This window comes from Branchiostoma floridae, chromosome 2 (genome assembly GCF_000003815.2).
Source record: "Branchiostoma floridae strain S238N-H82 chromosome 2, Bfl_VNyyK, whole genome shotgun sequence".
Lineage (NCBI taxonomy): Eukaryota > Metazoa > Chordata > Leptocardii > Amphioxiformes > Branchiostomatidae > Branchiostoma > Branchiostoma floridae.
In genome coordinates, this window is record NC_049980.1 from 31,292,882 (window position 1) to 31,311,362 (window position 18,481).

General features: G+C 41.5%; 1 protein-coding gene across 9 annotated transcripts in view; it reads left to right on the forward strand.

The window, feature by feature from the left end:
* The window catches only part of LOC118409989 (A-kinase anchor protein 13-like), a 90,141-nt gene that overhangs the window by 26,556 nt on the left and 45,104 nt on the right, over positions 1-18,481 (forward strand). For 4 of the 9 annotated variants that reach the window (XM_035811427.1, XM_035811422.1, XM_035811421.1 and 1 more), the window contains exons 8-21: positions 1,605-1,680; positions 3,411-3,482; positions 6,718-6,891; positions 7,421-7,503; positions 8,046-8,136; positions 8,398-8,558; positions 9,190-9,506; positions 10,037-10,284; positions 10,536-10,639; positions 11,663-11,810; positions 12,695-12,752; positions 14,465-14,521; positions 16,000-16,149; positions 18,270-18,395. In XM_035811427.1, the coding sequence (XP_035667320.1) occupies positions 1,605-1,680; positions 3,411-3,482; positions 6,718-6,891; positions 7,421-7,503; positions 8,046-8,136; positions 8,398-8,558; positions 9,190-9,506; positions 10,037-10,284; positions 10,536-10,639; positions 11,663-11,810; positions 12,695-12,752; positions 14,465-14,521; positions 16,000-16,149; positions 18,270-18,395 (1,865 nt within the window). The remainder of the gene's footprint in view (positions 1-1,604; positions 1,681-3,410; positions 3,483-6,717; positions 6,892-7,420; positions 7,504-8,045; positions 8,137-8,397; positions 8,559-9,189; positions 9,507-10,036; positions 10,285-10,535; positions 10,640-11,662; positions 11,811-12,694; positions 12,753-14,464; positions 14,522-15,999; positions 16,150-18,269; positions 18,396-18,481) is intronic. The other 5 variants (XM_035811423.1, XM_035811425.1, XM_035811428.1 and 2 more) reach the window with 5 other exon arrangements.

The following is an 18,481-nucleotide window of genomic DNA, read 5'->3' on the forward strand; positions in this document are numbered from 1 at the left end:
GATAGCAGATAATGTGTATTAGACAAGTATACATATTAGACATCTACGTCTAAAGTGTTAGCTGTCATTGTTGTGATTTTGTCTGTGAAGAACAATAGATGACCTCACCATTGTTGGTTTAGTTCAGCTGACTACAAGTTAACCAAACACAAACCAAGGCAATAGACTAGAGTTCGTTTGAGGCATGTTCTTGAAGTTATTGGTCCTTTCATAAGCTGTAGTGGTAGATTATTTATATCCAGTGCTTACTAGTAACAGTTCTCAGTACAAGTCACTGTGCAATGTTTTGAAATGATTTTCTACTGCCATGGAACACCTGGCAAAACTATAAAACTGAGGAAAATTATTGGTCATGCTGCAGTTGATTTTTACATGATATTATCTCTTTGAACACAATCTTTTTTGGAACAAATTTTGCTCAGGCTCATATACATACTGGGCATGGAAAGAATATGATGAATCAGATGATACATTTATAACAGGAAATGTATCTGGCTATATAAACATGATAATATTCTTCCTATTGAAATAAAATACTGTAACTGTTAGTGTTACAGTACTTCTGAATTGTTTGCAAGAACAGGAACCAAATTTGAATCATGTTTTCTAGATTTGTGTAAGCTTTCTTTGCATATGCATGCCCGGTGTGTGAAAGGCCATTGAAAATTGTGATCACCAATTGAAGTTTCCCTTGTTGTGGTTGTTGCACAATGGAGCAAACCATTTCTGGACATCAGGGGTAGAATATTAGCAGTTAGGACGAATCTAGAAGATGTTAGAAGCACTTTGTCTACTGTTGATTATCATCCTATTTAAAGGTGTCTTTTTTTCCCTTTTCTTTCTTGTTTGATATGTTCAAAAGTATGTTTTACGTTGCATAATATGATATTATATTTGAACTGACACACCCCATTGAAGGAAATTGGACGATCCATGTTTTAAATACAATCAAGCTGTGTTTGGTTTTGGATTGATCCCTTTGTTGTGTCATGTGAGTTAATCTGATTACTAAGCTGTCCATTCATCCAGCTGTATGGAGAGAGGCAAGAGTGTTGTTGTGGAGCAGTGGAGTAGTTTTTTTTTTGCTTGTAATGAACTACCAGAGAGAGGAACTCGTTGCCTGACCAAGCACTAAAAGAGCATCCTCGATTTTAATAATGCTTGCAAAGTTCTAGCTAGAAAAAATTGTGCAAAAGTTAGGTGTGACAGGTCTCTTAGTGTAATACAATATAACCAGCTGCTACCATACAGTGTGCTTGCAAAGCTGATCAGCCTGATGTTATGTCAAAGGGATACAGAAATGAATCTCCACTAGAACACATTCGTTTCCGAAAGTGACCCGTGAATAGGACACTTGAAGTTGAACTGGAGTTCCAGCGCAGAAGGATTTGTCGGCAGGTGAAAGTTTGATCGTTCAGGTGAAAGTTTAGGTGATTGTTCTGTCAGTACTGCCATGTTGTTGACGTGAGTAGGACACTTGTACTGGAGTTCCAGCGCAGAAGAAGAATTTGTCAGCAGAAGGAGGTTAAAAACGTGATCGTTCGTTCAGGCGACAGTTAGATCGTACTGCCATGTTGTTGTTGACGGATTGCGTGTGCCTACAGCCCGAGCTGGGGAGTCCGCCCACGTCCGTACGGGAGGACCAGGATTCCTGGGAGGACCAGGAGGCAGCAGAGACAGGTGAGTTGACGGAACACAGAGGTTCACATTTATCAGTCTTGGATAGTATTTATTTATTGGTTTGACTGGTTAGAACACACAGCCAGGGCTGCCCAACTAGCCTATGGCTATTACAAAGGGCTAGCCCTGTAATACAGATGATCTTTTCAGCTGAACAAGTCTAGTATTTTATGTTTAGTAGTATCAAGGAGGTTGAAAGAGGTCCCTCTTTCAACCTCCTTGGTAGTATCCAGTTTACATGTACTGCTGCTCTGGTCACTGACACGGGTTATAAGACAGCATTCGACTAGTTATGAAAGACTGGTAAATATTGTATTGTCACCAAAATATAGCATTTCTATCAATTGTCAAGCGTTTGTTCAACAAGGATGTACGACAACCATCATACAGCAGATATTTTCCTAAGTGTAAATCGAGTCTTTGATTGTCTGCTGCAGTTGAACATTTTGCATGTGTCTTTGGACAACTGTAACAATGATATATTTTATTCAATGGAGAAATAGTTATTGATTTATGATTCTTGTATAACATACAATAATTGCATGATACAGTCTACAATCTAATTGTAACTTTAACAAGGCACTGACACAATTTTAAACTAAACAATAACAGGTCATATAAGAAAATAAATTATTAGGAAATGTGTATATTAAACCCTGCAATAACCCAAATAGTGGTGGCCTTGTCAACTTTATATTGTTTTTTCTAAACAATAAAAGCCTAAAAGGTCTCTTGATTCATGGACATGTAAAAATTATATTAATGATCAAGTTAGACGTAAACATGAATTCAAAGTAGAGGGCTAACGAAAAAGAGAAAAACTTTTTTTTGGCTGTGCCTAGGTACAAACCTTCCCCTCAGATATTCCTTTTGAGCATTCATCATTATCTGAAAACGATTGAATTGTTGTGGCATATGATAAATGATATTATAAGCCATGACATGAGTAGTAAGAGGGAGAGCGCAACATAGCCAGCATCTGCTCTATTTCAAACATTCAAAATGTTATTATGAATATACAGTAATACAATTCCCAGTGCCCCAATAATCTACACTAGATGCAGGTGATTGAAATAAATATCACATTTACATACAAATGAGATGAATGAATGATAGGTTAGCCACGGAGGATTGTCATCTGTTTGACAAAGACTACAGCCATGACTGTGACTGTGACAGACAGACTGTGAGTTACCGGTACAAGTGACCGTGAATGGTGAGAGGTCCTGGAGGGTTTGGCTGCACCTGTGGCCATGTCTGTATGCTAAACAGGTTCACCTCTGGCCATCTGTCCTATATACTGAGATAGGGGTCTTGGACAAAAATTTTAAAGTCAATACTCTGTATAATAAGCCATTCAAAATTAAGTTCATTTGAAAATTCTCTGAAAGGGACAAAAAATTTAATGTTTTTTATTAAAAGTAAGTCAGATGTTGAATGGCCAAAAATGTTGTAATCAGAGTTTTCAAATCAAGGGGCCTTTGTTTTGATGCATTTGGCAAATATGCCATTTCCACCAGATATATCTGAATAATAAAATCTCACACAATCATGAGTTCACATTTGAAAGGCTGTAAGATTTGAACATATTTTTTAGTTTAAACATATTCACATTTTTTTAAATTGAAACATATTCAAACATAATCCAACATAATCTTGCTCCATGTCCATGATTGAAAATGAAATAGGAATTAAAGTCCATATTAAACCTTACCGTTCGTTTGTTCCAGCACATTGGACTAGGGTGATGGTTCAGTCAGGTCCTGCCACTAGATACACCAATGGTTCTCTGTTTTGTAAAGGTAACACTAACAACAGATCCTAACAGAAGTGCCATGCCGTTCATACTAATCATCCTCACCTTTAATTTGCAGCTGTTTTTTTTAATGACAATTCATTTTACATCACTCACTCACTCATACACCCTTCAATTCATGCATTTATTATTATAAAAGGAAAGTTAGAATTTAAAGCCTACTATACTTAATATACCCCAAAGTTGTACCATGGTTCATCTTACTCTTAGTTTACTGCTGTCCTAGACCCGTGAACTTTCATCAGGTTGGTACGTCACTGAACATTGTTCTCACCAGGAATTTTTCACAGCGTCGGGCAGGGGTCCGGGGGTTGCCGAAGGCCCCCGGCGGGGTCCAGGGGCAGAGCCCCGGTGGGGGGACCCAGGGGGGCGAAGCCCCCCGGAAGCTCTTGCATTTTAGGCTATTGAGAAGGCTTATTTTATCATTTTTTTAGGGCCATATCTACGATAATCGCAGCAGTCACTTAAACTTGTCTTCAGCAGTTTGACTTTGACGTAACAATATTTCGGGTCAAAGCTTCACAGACAACTAAAAACTCATAAACAACAAACTTTACTCAGCTCAACAGTACTTAAAAATATTGTCCTGGTTGCCATCCGAAGTTGAAGCGCTTGTTTATAGCGCTAGTATCGCTGTTAGCCGCCGTGCTGTACGACTGTTGTTGACGGTCTCCCTGCGTCGCCGCCTCGCCATTAGAGTTTAGACGATATTCCCACGGACATGTTTCAAGAAAATACCCGATAAAAACCGCTATTCCGCGTCAGATTCCATTCTTTAAAACATGTGGGACTCAGTGTTACAGTCTAATAAATATTTCGTAGAAGCACCGCTGTGGGAAAGAAGGTCCAAGGAATGTAATATTACGTAGCATGAAGTTCGCTGTAAACTTGCACACGGCACATGACTGAAACTGTAAACAACAGCCGCGTTTGATTGATAGCCGGCGGCCCTTTGATCAAATCGGAAAGATGCCGACACTGCCCTGGCGGTTTGTGGGCGGGGCCACACGGGGCTTGTCGGCGAAACTAACGCCCGGGTTTTACATACAAACTTACGATGGTTTGTATCTTACGAATGCCGATACAGAGCTTCAAATTTAGAACAGGAATTTTGGGAAAGCGACCCACTCTTGCTCCAGAATTATGTCGGAAAGAATTGATTCTATTTCCCGCGCTGAAATAAAAATTACGCAACTATCAGTAACAGCCTATGTTGGTCAACCGAGCTTCCCAAATAAGGACATTCCCCGGGAACTGGCTGTTCCGGGGAGAGACCCCACCCCACTGATCACTCGCAGCACACGCGCTACTCATTTTATTTTTATTTTTATTTTTTGGCACGAACGCAGGGCGGCACACGCAAAATTTAGAACAGGAAATTTTGGAACGCGACCCGTTCTTGCTCTAGAAATGTGTCAGAAATAATTGCTTCTATTTTCCGTACTGAAAAAGAAAGACGCAACTGCCGCGAGTAACAGCCTCTGTTTATCAACGCCGCTCCCTTATGCACATCGGCTGTTCCGGGGAGAGATCCCACCCCGCTAATCACGTGCGGGCAAGGCCCTCTCGCGTCTGTGTTTACATTTCCGCGCGCGGGAACGCAAGGGGGTGGGAGGGGCTGCGAGCCAGCGGTACGGCGGGCCGGTGCTGTAAAACACCTCCCTTCGAGTTGATAACTTCCTGAAACAGCGAAGGCGCGTGCTTGGCGCGTGCCTATGTATTTTTACTACGATATTTTTCTTTTATTCCCCATTTTTTTGCCGCTACGCTGGATGAAAAAGCAGCGTAGCGGGCGTTTTACAGCGTCATTTTTCCAGCCCACAGCGTATCGGCCCGCTATGCTGAAAAGGCCTGGTGAGAACACTGCTGAATAAAGTGACTCTTGTTTCTGTGACCGTCTGTCTATTCTGACTTGTTCGCACTGTGCCACAGCGACGCCTACCGGTATTGCCATATTACAATGTGGACCAGTCAAAATTGCCCTGAGGAAGGTGACAGACGGTCACCGAAAAGTTGGTGGAAATAAAGCAGCCTGTGGTTGTGTAAAAAAGAGTCTCTTTATTCAGTGCTGTCCTAGCTGTTTGCCTAGCTAGAGCTAGTCTGGTATGTCACAATTTTCAAACAGCTCATCAGGGCATCTGTGAACTCAGTCCACTGACAACTTGAATTTGGGGTATATTTGGAGAAAAAGTATTCTAGGCTTTGAAATTTTACTTTGTATTTTTAAGTTTTCTTTTCTTTAATCCACTAACTTGTGCCTTGATTTTAATATTTTTTTGTTGGAATTCTGTGGATTTAACTAATCTTTCATCCCACTTGTTGATGATCCAGGTAACAGTATGTTTGATGACACGTTATATGATTTTGTGGAAAACCTGTACTTAAGTTTTTTTTAGAAAGATTTAAGGCAAATCTGCAAGTATAAACCACATCCATGGCACAACAAAGAAAACTAACAATCATTCATTCAATAAGCTAACACCTGCCAGCCATCAAGAAATTGTCCCACACCCTCATCCACAAATTTTACCACCTAACATTGTCTGTATAACTAATGTTGTCGTGAATAGCATTTTGTAATTAAAAGAAGAAAAAATCATATAAGTTAGGACAGAAATTGTGATCTGGTAGAATTGTTCAATCTGCTGTAAGATTCCGATCAAAATATTTGTTGAAAGCTGATCAGGATTAAAGTAAATGGTCTACCGTTTAGAGATCCAAGATTTCAAGTCAATCCATAATAGAACTTGAGTGACAAGAATCGGAGTTGAAAAATTCTGACTCAATTCTAAGGAAATGTCTTTGAATTCACAAACTCCGATTGGGATGTCCTGGACCAATCCTACCAGGTTGCAATGTCGTCCCTAAAAAAGATACACATGTAAACTTTATTTTCAATGCTCAAATCCTCATAATTCAAACAGGTCTCCCGATACAGTATAGTATGAGGGGAAGGACAACCTCAAGCCAACCGTTCGCACTTATGCCACGTCTTCAGAAAAGACGCTGGAGCCGCATGTTCCCCGTTTAGGAACTTTATTCGAACCAACACACAACAAACATGTTTCGCCGTGTGGCTTCCTCAGTGTTATGGGCTCCAGCGTCTTTTCTGAAGATGTGGCGTAAGTGTGAACTGTTGGCTTGAGGTTATCCTTCTCCACATACTCAAGGTCCCCCAATACAGTGTTACGATTCTAATACTGTATCCCCTGTGGTTACAGGTGATGAACACAGTGAAGCAGACTTCCTGGAGGAGTCAGCCAGCGACACCGACCCCTTCACAGAGCTCCCCGCCGCGGGTCCCGATGACGCGGGCACGGCCGCGGGCATCCCCACCATCAGCGTCACCCAGCCCACTCCCGAGAGGGACGGGGACGGGCATGCCAAGATATTAGGTCAGTGGAGAGAAGTGATTTTGTACCAGGTTGGCTTACAGATGAGCTAATTCTTGAACTAGCCTGATTAAATCTTGCTTATAGGGCTTATTCAGTCACCCAGCCCACACCCGAGAGGGACGGGGATGGGCATGCCAAGATACTAGGTCAGTGGAGAGGAAGGGGGAAAAGTTATTCTCGAACAAGTTTTGCTCACTGAAGAGCTAAACTTGAACTGTTGAAAGATACGTTCATTGTAACTGAAACTTTAGAAACTTTGGAAAAGAATCCCAACACTAGTTTTTTAGACTTCTTTTCACAAAACTGTCACAGTTCTGTGTGTGTAACAGTAAAAAGTTCAAGACCTGGCCTGTTCCTACCAAGTCCCCAGTACTGTCTATTCTATGAAAGGCTTATTTGTCAGACAAACTTATTTGTATGTAAATTAGAAACCCACCCCCACCATAAATCAGCATACTGAAGTCTGTTAACCTCTAATGTGCCACCATGCAAAATTAACATCTCATATTTTTGCTTTTACGTCCTGCAGATGAGAACTTAAGACGGCTGCACAACATCAACGAAGGGATCCAGAGACTTCGGGAGATGAACAAGAAACAATTTATTGTAGAGGTATGCTGATTTGTTCCCCTTTTTATTTTCCTGTAGACTTGTGAAAGAGTGAATTTTGTTTATTGTGTACTGAAAGGCCAAGTAAACATTCTGGTTACTGTTTTTATCATTTAAGACTAGAGTTTATAGATGATATTGTTGAGGTCCAGGTCCGGGTCAGGAACTATGATGAGAACAGAAACGTCAACCAATTCCTGTATGCCCTGCTTCTGTTGATCTAAAGTGACAGCAATGAATTTAAATAGATCTTTCTTTTATGTGAATATCTTAAATGATTATAGTAATGAGAATTTGTAGACTTCGTAGATCGGGATCTCTTTCAGTAGAATGTGTGATTCTGCAATATCGTTAACTCTACCTACTAGTAGACATGTCTGCACTTAAAGGGTTCATCTGAACAAGGGTTCATCTGAACCTGTTGTAACAGTTACAATTTTAAACTTTCTATCTGTATACGATATAAAGCACTTACTAACAAGCATTTGATTAGTCCTCTACTCTTCAACAAAGTTGAACCTGTTGATCTGAACCTGTTGTTGTAGGAGGTGCGGAAAGAGAACCTGTCCCGTCTCAGCTGCTCGTGCCCAGACCTTGCTGAGGGAGCCTCCAGCAGACAGGCACAGCTCAAAAAAGGTTTCAGACTTAATCCTTACAAGTTGCAGTGTAGTATTTGATGACCTGGTAGATGGTGTAATGATGTTGTTACTTCAACCCGTTGGGAGTGAAGTACTAGTAATAGTTTTTGGCTTGTCTCTTAGTGTATCTGTCTAGCTGTGTGTGTGTGTGTGTGTGTGTGAGCGTGTGTGTGTGTGTGAGTGTGTGTGATCAGTCTAATATCCCATAAATAGATCTGACTTGATCTGACTGACAGTGTGTGATTCCCCCCTGCCCCAGATGCGACCAGGTGCACCAGTGAATCCTCCATGTTCCCAGTGAAGGAGGGACCAGAGGAGTCTGCAGGGATGGACACAGACATGTTTCCTCGGGTCGGGTCTCAGGAGCCGCTAGCCGACCTCAGAATAGAGGAGGAGAGGGACAGGGAGGTGCTTGGTTGGGTAAGATGGTTACAGTTTACTGTCTATTGCAAGAAGATCAATTGACTTCTCCTCTACGCTGTGCATACAAAATATAGCTTATCTTTGTAAACCTTATAGGGGGAAAATACAAATGTAGGTGTAACTAATTTGAATGTTTTAGTTGTCTTAACTATTTTTCTGAGTGCAAAAAATGCCAATAGAATTATACAGCAATGATGTTCTGAGATGCCAGGATGGGTAAGGCAATATATAATGTTGCTTTTCCTGCTTGCAATTTTTTTTTACCAGCCTCCCTGTGCTGATTGCATAATCAGATCATTGTCCCTTGACCTCTCCTGTGCTGTTACTATGGAGTTAACTTCGGAATTTTCTATGCTTTTCTGCAGTGTAGCGTGATCATGTGACAAATACTTCCAAACTGTATATAGGGGACAATGGTTATGATTTGCAATATGTATGTTTGCAATATATTTATTACATGAATATAGCTGTTTTATATAGCTCAATTTTTAGCTTTCTTGCTTTGGGTCCCAAATTGACCTGGATCTTATTAAGGCAATTCTCTCATTCAAACCTATACTTTTGTTTGGTTGCTCCAATAAGTCCTTTCATTTGCTTATGTCTTAATGTATATTCATGTTCCTCCCAGGTTGAAGAGGATGGAAAGATGACCATCGAGGGTGTGACAGAAGACAGCACCAACGTGGACAACATCTCAGCAGACAAGGACTCTGAAGACGAAGATTACGACATCGAGACCATCCAGCTGGATGCGGTTGTCATGCCAACGGCCCCGCTAGAGGATGGAGATGATGGTGAGGAGGAGAAGAGAGGGGAGGGTGAAGAGGATGGGGAGGAGGAGGTCTCAGCCTCCCGACCGTCCCAGTCACCAAGGAGACACAGCTGGGGGCCGATCAGCCCCATCCAGATGTCTGAAGAGGACAAAATGGCTACCATGCTAAAAAGGTACAGACAAATCCGATACCTATGTCAATATCAATCTTGACTTTTATTGTAGTCAATTTTTCAAAGTAGGTAAAGCATTATTGGTCATCAGGGTGCTTTGTATTCAACCAGAATATTTATTTTATTTATTTATTCATTCGGCTGTACATACAGCCAAGGTTGTCCAACTATTGTTCAGGGCTACTCAGTACATCATCACCTTACAGCATTTCTGTGTATTGTGCTTCCTTGGGGTGATACTGACAATAATGCAATCCCGAATGTCCAAGTGTAAAGTTCTCATCTTGCATTTGGTTGGTGGAGAAATTCTCTGCTTCGCACTTGGCCTTTGATAAAGAGTATAGAAGTTGAACACACATTGCTGGCTTTGCTGCCCATACTAGTCCCCTGATGAAGTGTTTGCACAAAGTGCCCAAAGTTGCCTAAGGGATTTTGAAACATATGGGCACTGGCCTATGCACCATTGGTGTGGGAAGGACTTAAACTTAAGTAACAATCTCACATGTTACTGTTGCGATGTGTTGTCCCAGCCACAGCATGAACCACCTTGATCACGAGGCAGACCATGTGGACAGTGATGAGGAGTTCCACGACGCGAAGGAAGTCATCACGCCCAACCTGCCCGTCACCCCCGCGTACGACGCGGCCCGGACCCCCTCCCCGCTGATTCCCTCTCCAGGGGGGGAGGGGGAGGAGGGCGTTGACCCCACCGCGGCCTCCCCTGAGTCAGACATCAGTGAGAGCGGGACGCTGCTGTCTGAGACGTCCACAGAGACAGGTGAGGGAGAAATGAGGTCTTCACGTTTTTTAAAGTTAAAGTTATAATAGTTACTGTAGCACGAAAGATGCATGATTGTCTTCCAACTTCGCAACTTTGTGTTAAATTGCTCTATGACGATTATGTTTCCTTTGTGTATTTTATTGGATATAAAAGTGCAATGTTGTGATTTTTTAAAAATATTTCTATTTGTAAACATTTTCCCATCTATTCATTGGTTATTGATTGTTTGTTTGTTTGTGGCTCCACAGGTAGCACAGTGTCCCCCCTGCATCACCCCTCCCCTCATCACGTCAAGTCCAGCTCAGCGGGATCACTCGGAGATCTCGGCATAGACATCAAGGAAGCCATCGTCGTGAGTCTGCTTTCTTCTACTGGGAGAAGTTGGGACTGGGCTATAATTACTATATCCTGTACTTCTATGTTCACCTACGAAAGTATAGAATATTGAATAGATGTAGTGGAATACATTGTAAGACGAAGAATATGGCACAAAAATTACCAAGCTGGGAGGTTGCAGCTATGGTTATGTACCATATAGCAGTGATGTATTGTTTTATTTGGTTTGTGAATGTCTGTGTGCATTTCTGTTTGTCTTTGTGCATGTGTCTGCATGTGTGTGAGCAGTGCAAAATGTAGCATTGTATTTTTGTCTATGAGACTCAAAAAAGTCAAAGGGATGCAAAGCAGCATGGTCAAGAAAGTTAAGTACTGTCTCTGCTTGACCTGTTTAAGACCTAACTTGTATTTTCTTGTGTATTTCTTTAAGGAACTTGATGAGGATGAGACCCTGAAGAAGCGAAGTATGAGCATGTCACCTGTACAGCTAGAGAAGAAGATGCTGATTGTCCTGTTTAAGACATGACCTGTATTTTCTTGTGTGTTTCTTTAAGGAACTTGATGAAGATGAGACCCTGAAGAAGCGGAGCATGAGCATGTCTCCTGTAGGAGATGCTGATTGTCCTGTTTAAGACATGATCTGTATTTTCTTGTGTTTTTCTTTAAGGAACTTGATGAGGATGAGACTCTGAAGAAGCGCAGCATGAGCATGTCTCCTGTACAGCTAGAGAAGGAGATTCTGATTGTCCTGTTTAAGACATGATCTTTATTTCTTCTTGTGCATACGTTTAAGGAACTTGATGAGGATGATACTCTGAAGAAGCGCAGTATGAGCATGTCACCTGTACAGCTAGAGAAGGAGATGCTGATTGTCCTGTTTAAGACTTAACTGTATTTTCTTGTGTATTCCTTTAAGGAACTTGATGAGGATGAGACTCTGAAGAAGCGGAGCATGAGCATGTCACCTGTACAGCTAGAGAAGGAGATGCTGATTGTCCTGTTTAAGACTTAACTGTATTTTCTTGTGCATACCTTTAAGGAACTTGATGAGGATGAGACTCTGAAGAAGCGGAGTATGAGCATGTCTCCTGTACAGCTAGAGAAGGAGATGTTGAGCTCCCCCGGTCTCACCAAGGCTGTGTCCACATCAGCACTGCAGCATGCTTACATGGACGACCAGCCAGAGTGTGAGTGGAGCTTTCATGAGTGAAGTCTATACTACTGTAAATGCATTTAAGTTCGCGGGGATTTAATTTCGCGGTAGCGGGAAAAATGACTTTTCGCGGTGGATTTAAGTTCGCGGTAACACCATAGACTGCAATCTAAGACCATAGTAGAAAAATGTTCGCGGTGGATTTAAATTCGCGGTGCAGTGGTCACCGCGAAAACCGCGAACATTAATCCACCGCGAACATTTATGCATTTACAGTACCTTTGTTGTACATATTTGCTCAACCAAGCTCAGTACAGGTTACAACAAACTTACGACAAATCAAACATGTAGAAGTATATATGTGTAAATGTACATGTATGAGTGTACATCTTCCATGTATATGATATGTACATGGAAGGGTTTTATATGGCATACAAATATAAGCAGATCCTACAAATGTAGTCTAGCATAGATTGAAGTTAAGCTTCTTCCTAGTTCTTGGTAATGGTGGAACTGTATTGTATGGTTTTAGCACTTAATCTTCTAGTTCTAACAAAGTCTCGAACAGTTTGAAAAGGTTGTAACATTTTATGACTCAGTCTGGCATTTTCTGTCTATGAAAGATTAAAAATATTATGCACTGAGGATTATAATGTCATTTCAGATATGTCTGATTAGTCATTTTGCATACACTGTGTACTTCGATATTTAGACAGGGAAAGAATTTGCATAGGTCACATTGATTACTGGTTATTTATTTGTTACTGGTTTATGCCAGCACTTCTACATTTTCTGAAATTTTGCTCCCCTTTGCAATTTTGTCTTGTGCCAAAATTATGTAGACTAGGAAGGTTTGAAAGATGGTGAATGCTGTTTTGGAATGAAGGGTACCAATATGAAATATCCTTCTCCCCACAGTTAAGAAGCCAGAAGTGCCTCCAGTGATGCACCCAAGATCGCAGCACCCGTTTGCACGGTAGGAGTTTTATTACAGGGCTAACTGGTCTGGTACAGCCATTGTATGTAGAAGTACTGTATGTACAAGTACTGTATGTACAACCATTCTATGTACAAACTGTGTAGTCATTTTATAGTATCCTGACCTCTAATACGTAGACCTAGTCATTTTACAGGAACAGTATCCTGGCCCATAATACTTGAACCAGGGTTAGCTGGTACAGTTTTGAACAGACTCTTTAGTCATCTAACAGAAATAGCACCCACCCACCCCCCTTGACACTTAATACCAGTCCTACATTTTATACCCAGGCAAAGTTGGACAACTTGTATCAGGTCATAAGTCACCTTACAGAAGCAGACCCCCTTACATCCCCTTATACCCACTGTACCCATACAAACCTTATTGATGCAACTACAGTGTACATTTGTACAATGTAATGCAAACTGTACGATAGTCATCTAACTTATAGAAATAGCATCCCACCCGTCTGCCAACATACTGCTGCAGTCAATACAATGAGTGAGAGTTCCATAATCTGGTACATGTAGTGCATCCCTACCAAGCATGACTAAAAATTTGTGACTTTTACCTGCCCCAATTTTTCCATTGACCGTAAGGGACAGAATACACCTATCATCCTCGACCTAGACCTGCTCTAGGCTTTGCCACATTTTGGAATGTTGCATTTTCTGTGCTTACTGTGGCATTTACTGTGCTGTCTTCCCACTTCAGTTGCATGTATGTATGTACACATGTGCATGTGTATACACATGTTCTTGCATGTATGTGTACGTGAAAGTAGAACTTTATTTAGTGTGTTGCACTGCTCGGTGGTGGCTTCTGTTGAATTAACGTGTTACCTTGGTGATTTTGCTGAACAGGGCTTTGTAGGTACCAAATCAGACAACAATTCTACTTTCAAATTGTTGGATCTTACCTTTGTGGACACGAACTGAAAGTGTGGTCTCAAGATATATACAAGTCTGTATAAGTTGCGTATTTTTGGTTCTGGTAAAGTTTGCAGGGAAGAAGTTGTAATTTACTTTCATTGGCTTTTACTGTGCAGCTTGGTTATTGAACTGGAAAGATTTCTTTTTGGGCCGCACACTTAACCTAAACCAAACAATGTAAATACACACTGAACTTATATGGACTTGAATATACTTGTGACGGCACCCGAAGGTAGCCTGGGTACCATCCGGAAAGTAGTTCGCTCCGGCGTTCATTATATACTATAAACAGTCGCTTCTAGCTCTGACATTCATTGTACACTATATACAGTCGCTTCTCTGTGTTTCCGTCTGGGAACGCGGACCATCTCAACGTTTGGAATCGTACAAAAAGTGGAAACACGCGCTGATTGGCCCCTACTCATGAGCAAATTATGGAATGGGTTCAAACGCTCATTCAAACAGTATTCCAACACCGGAAAAGCCCTGCGTCCCCTTGCGCATGCAGGCGCCGGGCTGTTGTCATCAAACGAGTGCTCTAGAACTCATTCCTTACTTCGCTTATTAACTGACGTTACCACCAAAAGGTTTGAATGCGCACGTCTCCAGACGGATAGCAGAAGCGAACATAGGAGCGAACTACTATCCGGATGGTACCCAGGCTAACCCAAAGGAAGAAGTATATGAAAACTGATGCATCCAATCTGAATCATGTGTGTCATAATTTATGGTGCTGCCAGTGTTGTTCAGCAAATGTTTATTTTGGTTCACCCGTAGGCCGATCATAGAAGAGAAGCGCTCGCTAACACTGCAGGAGTTTTTGCAGGAATTTGAGTATGTAGCCGCTCGGTGTTTCTTGGTTTGACCTGGGTTTCCCTATCCCTCACACTATATTTATAACCCTGTAGGTAGGCTGGGCTGTTTCTCTGTTAAATGTGTCCCACACCAAAAGAAATACAGTCAGTTACATACAACTGTATTGGAAAGGTATAGAAAGCCACTGTCACACAGGAGTTTCCGACAACTTTGCTCCCGATCATTTCGCAACAAGGGTTTGAGCTGGGTTGGGAGTAGCCTGGAATCCATCATATTCCACCTCTAGCTTCAGTTTACTACAGCTTTTCAATACCTCTAAGTTTAGTGTAAGATGACCTCACTTTTGAGCTCCCTACTAGTACTATAGATGCTCATGACTAATGCCCAACCATGGGCCGGAGAAGGTTGGGAGGCCATGGTTGGCTATGTGTGACAGGGGCTTCAGAAAACTAGAAACTACATTTCAAAATCTGCTGAAATTCGTCTCCTATATACGCAACAAACTCATGACGTAGGCAGATCCCTGCATCCAATTTGCAGAGAAGCAGTTCATTCTTATCCTCACTAGAAACCGTTCCCCTTCTTCCCTATGTATTTGACAATGCTAGCACGCTAACAGTCCCCTGCATGTGTTATCTCAGACTCAGTAATGGTAACTGTAAAGTTTCCATTGTCAGGACTTTGCGCTATGATCTCTACACATGATTTATGTCTCTCTGAGCTTCCCTCTGCATGAATGTAGTGTGTGGATCCTTTCTACATGTACATGTCGTATGTTGGGCTGCAGGATACTTGTTACACATTTGTAGATACTCTAGTCTATGCTGGGATAGGGACATCAGCTCAGTTTTAAGGAACTGGCATGGCAATTTCAGTTTGAAGAGTCAAAGACAACTCCTCCCTCCACTTTCATGCATGCCTGTCTCCTTTTCAAGTCTACTTTCTGCCAATTGTGCCTTCAGCAGTTTTTTCTTGCTTGAGTAGTTCCAAACAATTTTAGCTCCCTGAGATGACACTTGTGCAACTGAACAGTAGAACAAAAGAGGTAGTCGTAAGAAGTAAAGTCTCGGCAGATAGCATGCCTTACTCTGTGGCCTTTCTAGGTATTCTGAGGAAGTTGATTTTTAAAAAAGAAACTAAAGAATTGGAAATAAAATAGTAAACTGTAGTCTATATTTGGATTGTAATGTTTGGCAACACCATTGCTTGGAAAACAAGTGTCTGGAAAAAAAAAGTTAAAAACGTTTTAAGTTAAAATAAAAGGAGGATGAGGTTGGCTCACGCCCTCATGCCATGCCTATACTCCTTGGCCTTTCTAGATGCATTCTGATGAAATTGATTTTTGAAAAAGGAACTTTACAAAGAATTCAATAGAAACTAAAAGCGTCAGAAAAAAAATAGCGACAAGTTATAAGTTGAAATGGAAGGAGAAGGAGGAGGCAGGTACGCCCTGGTTGGCTCAGGCCCTGACGGTCGCTACACTTTTCACCGACCAGGTTGCAGAAGGATTCAGGGAAAGATGCTGGGGAGGAGGAGGATGAGGATGGGGATGATAGCGAGGACGAGGATGAGAAGCTGAACCGGCTGCTGGACCAGTCCAGCTTCAAGCGCAAGGCTCGCGTGTCCCTCACTGAGCTAATCAAAGAGTAAGCATCGCTTCTGTCTCTCTCTCGTCTGTTGGTGCTGTGACTGAAGGCTAACCCATTGTACGTCTTGCTGTTTGTAACGCACGTTTTACGGTTGTACTTTTTAGCTATTGGTGTAATGGCTTAATGTGGAGGCCTATGCTGAATTCAGAAAGGGCTACTAATACTTTTAAAAAAATCTTATGTGAAAACTGGCAGGCTTATGCTGAATTCAGGTGCCAATTATTCCATGCCTACATGTAGAATGTCCCAAATATGCTCTACATCAAATTTGAGCGATCTGGCTTAGCGTATGAATTACCTGCAATCAAAATGGCTGATTATGCTCTATGAAACATTCTAGTGATAGGGATGACTGGCATTGGCTTAATGTTAGCAGTGCAATAATTCAAAAGCTGGTTTTGTTTTATGACATGAATATAACTTCTTCATTTGGTTCATTCTAAAGTGCAACTCAAGACTTGGTCTGAATTGAAGACATAAAGGCAAAAAAAGATGATTGTGCACAGACAACAGCAAGAATGTGTCACATGCAGAGCTCTCACAAATGTCTTGCTCTGATCAAGCATGCTTCATCCTGTACTGCTCTACTTTGCACCTTTCTATGTTTCTACCTACAAAAATATTGCCTGTACATTCATGTACAGTAGAAGTCGCTTATTAGGGAAGGCCATTTGCCAGCTAAATTTTCCCGACTAACCGGCGTTCCCGATTAAAAGATGTTGCTCGAAATGACCCCAGTGGGGATGGGGGAGGGGGGCATCGGTGAACGCATCGCACGCATTGACACAAAGAATACAACACAATCATTTCTACCACAAATAATCAAGTCCATAATTTCATTAAACTCCACAAATATACTTATTAGCCACTTTCAGCTTCAAATTTATCTTTTATCGGTAATTGTGATATTGTTATCACATTTTAGTGTCGAAGAACGAATCGCGATGAATCAAAAGATCTGTTACGTTTCGTCTATAGTATCGGCTTGAAGAAAACAAAGAAATTAACACTGCTAAAACACGTTAAGCTACCAAAAAAAACGAGGTACATATGCAAACGTATTCTAAATTTGCCAAATGAACAATTGTTTTGATTAATAGAGGACTGATCAAGGGTACAGTGCACGCGCTTACTACGTAAGATTTGTCGACATGTGATACACAGACGAAAAACATCGCTACGTTGTAGGACGAAAACGCTCTTGGTTTTCAGACAAACTTTATGTACTACGCAAAAATACTCATGACTAGCGCATAAATAAACTGTTAATCTTCATATCTACAAATTTTCCAGTTACGATGTCCACAGATTACACTGAAATTTTGCAACAGCCGACAGCGTCATTTTCAAAACATTTCCATCACGAAAACAAAGATGGCGGACGCGGCGTCATGTGTAGTATCCCATGATTCCCTGCGGTATCCGCCGGGCCGCGTGCTAGCGACGTAAATTGAATAGAAATCGCGGCCTTTTCGGACTCAAAACAGGCAGTTTTGATACTTTTGGCGATCTGATATCTTTATACGGGAAAATTTTGGTTCATTCCTGCTGATTCTGGTGATTTGTTTGGCATATTTCGGGGTTAACATGCGTTGTAACTTGAATTTTTTTCCCGATTAGCCGATTTGGGCTTTGCAAATATGGGGTGCTGTAAACAATAGCGCCAATGGGAAATGGTTTTGGATTTCAGAATTCTTTGCAACTAACCGATTTTTGCGACTAAGCGTATTGCAAATAGCTGGCTTCCACTGTATTTGCTAGCCAGCAATGCCAGAATCAGTCAGCAATATCTATTCATTTGATATTATTTTATCTTTTGGTACATGCTGTCCAGTACAGAAACCATTTCTATGGAACCAATAAGCACATATAAGAGGGTACAATTTTTACCATCTCTAGATGGATGGATGGTTTGATGGTTTGTTTGTCTCTGTCTCTTTCCTTTTTTTTGTTTGATTGTGTGCTTGATTGATCTGTTGATTGTTTGATGAGTTGCTTTTTTCTTGACTTGATCTGTCATGATTGTTTCTTTTTATTTCATGTTATGTTTCCTCTCTTTCTCTCGTGGCCCCTGTTTCTGTGTTTGTGCTGTTGTGTTCGCTTGCTCGCTCCGAAAGCACGCCCAAGACAACCGTTCAGGTCAAGCACGGTAGCCCGCCCGCCGTCCCCCGTTCGCACATGAAACGACGGTGTTCCCTGCCCGCCGTTTTCACCAATAGGGACTCAGGGTTCTATGACACCAGGTTAGGAGAGGTCGCGCATGCCTGTCCATCATGATCAGATGGTGTCCATTTTGACATAATCCTAATATATATAACACATGTCCTGG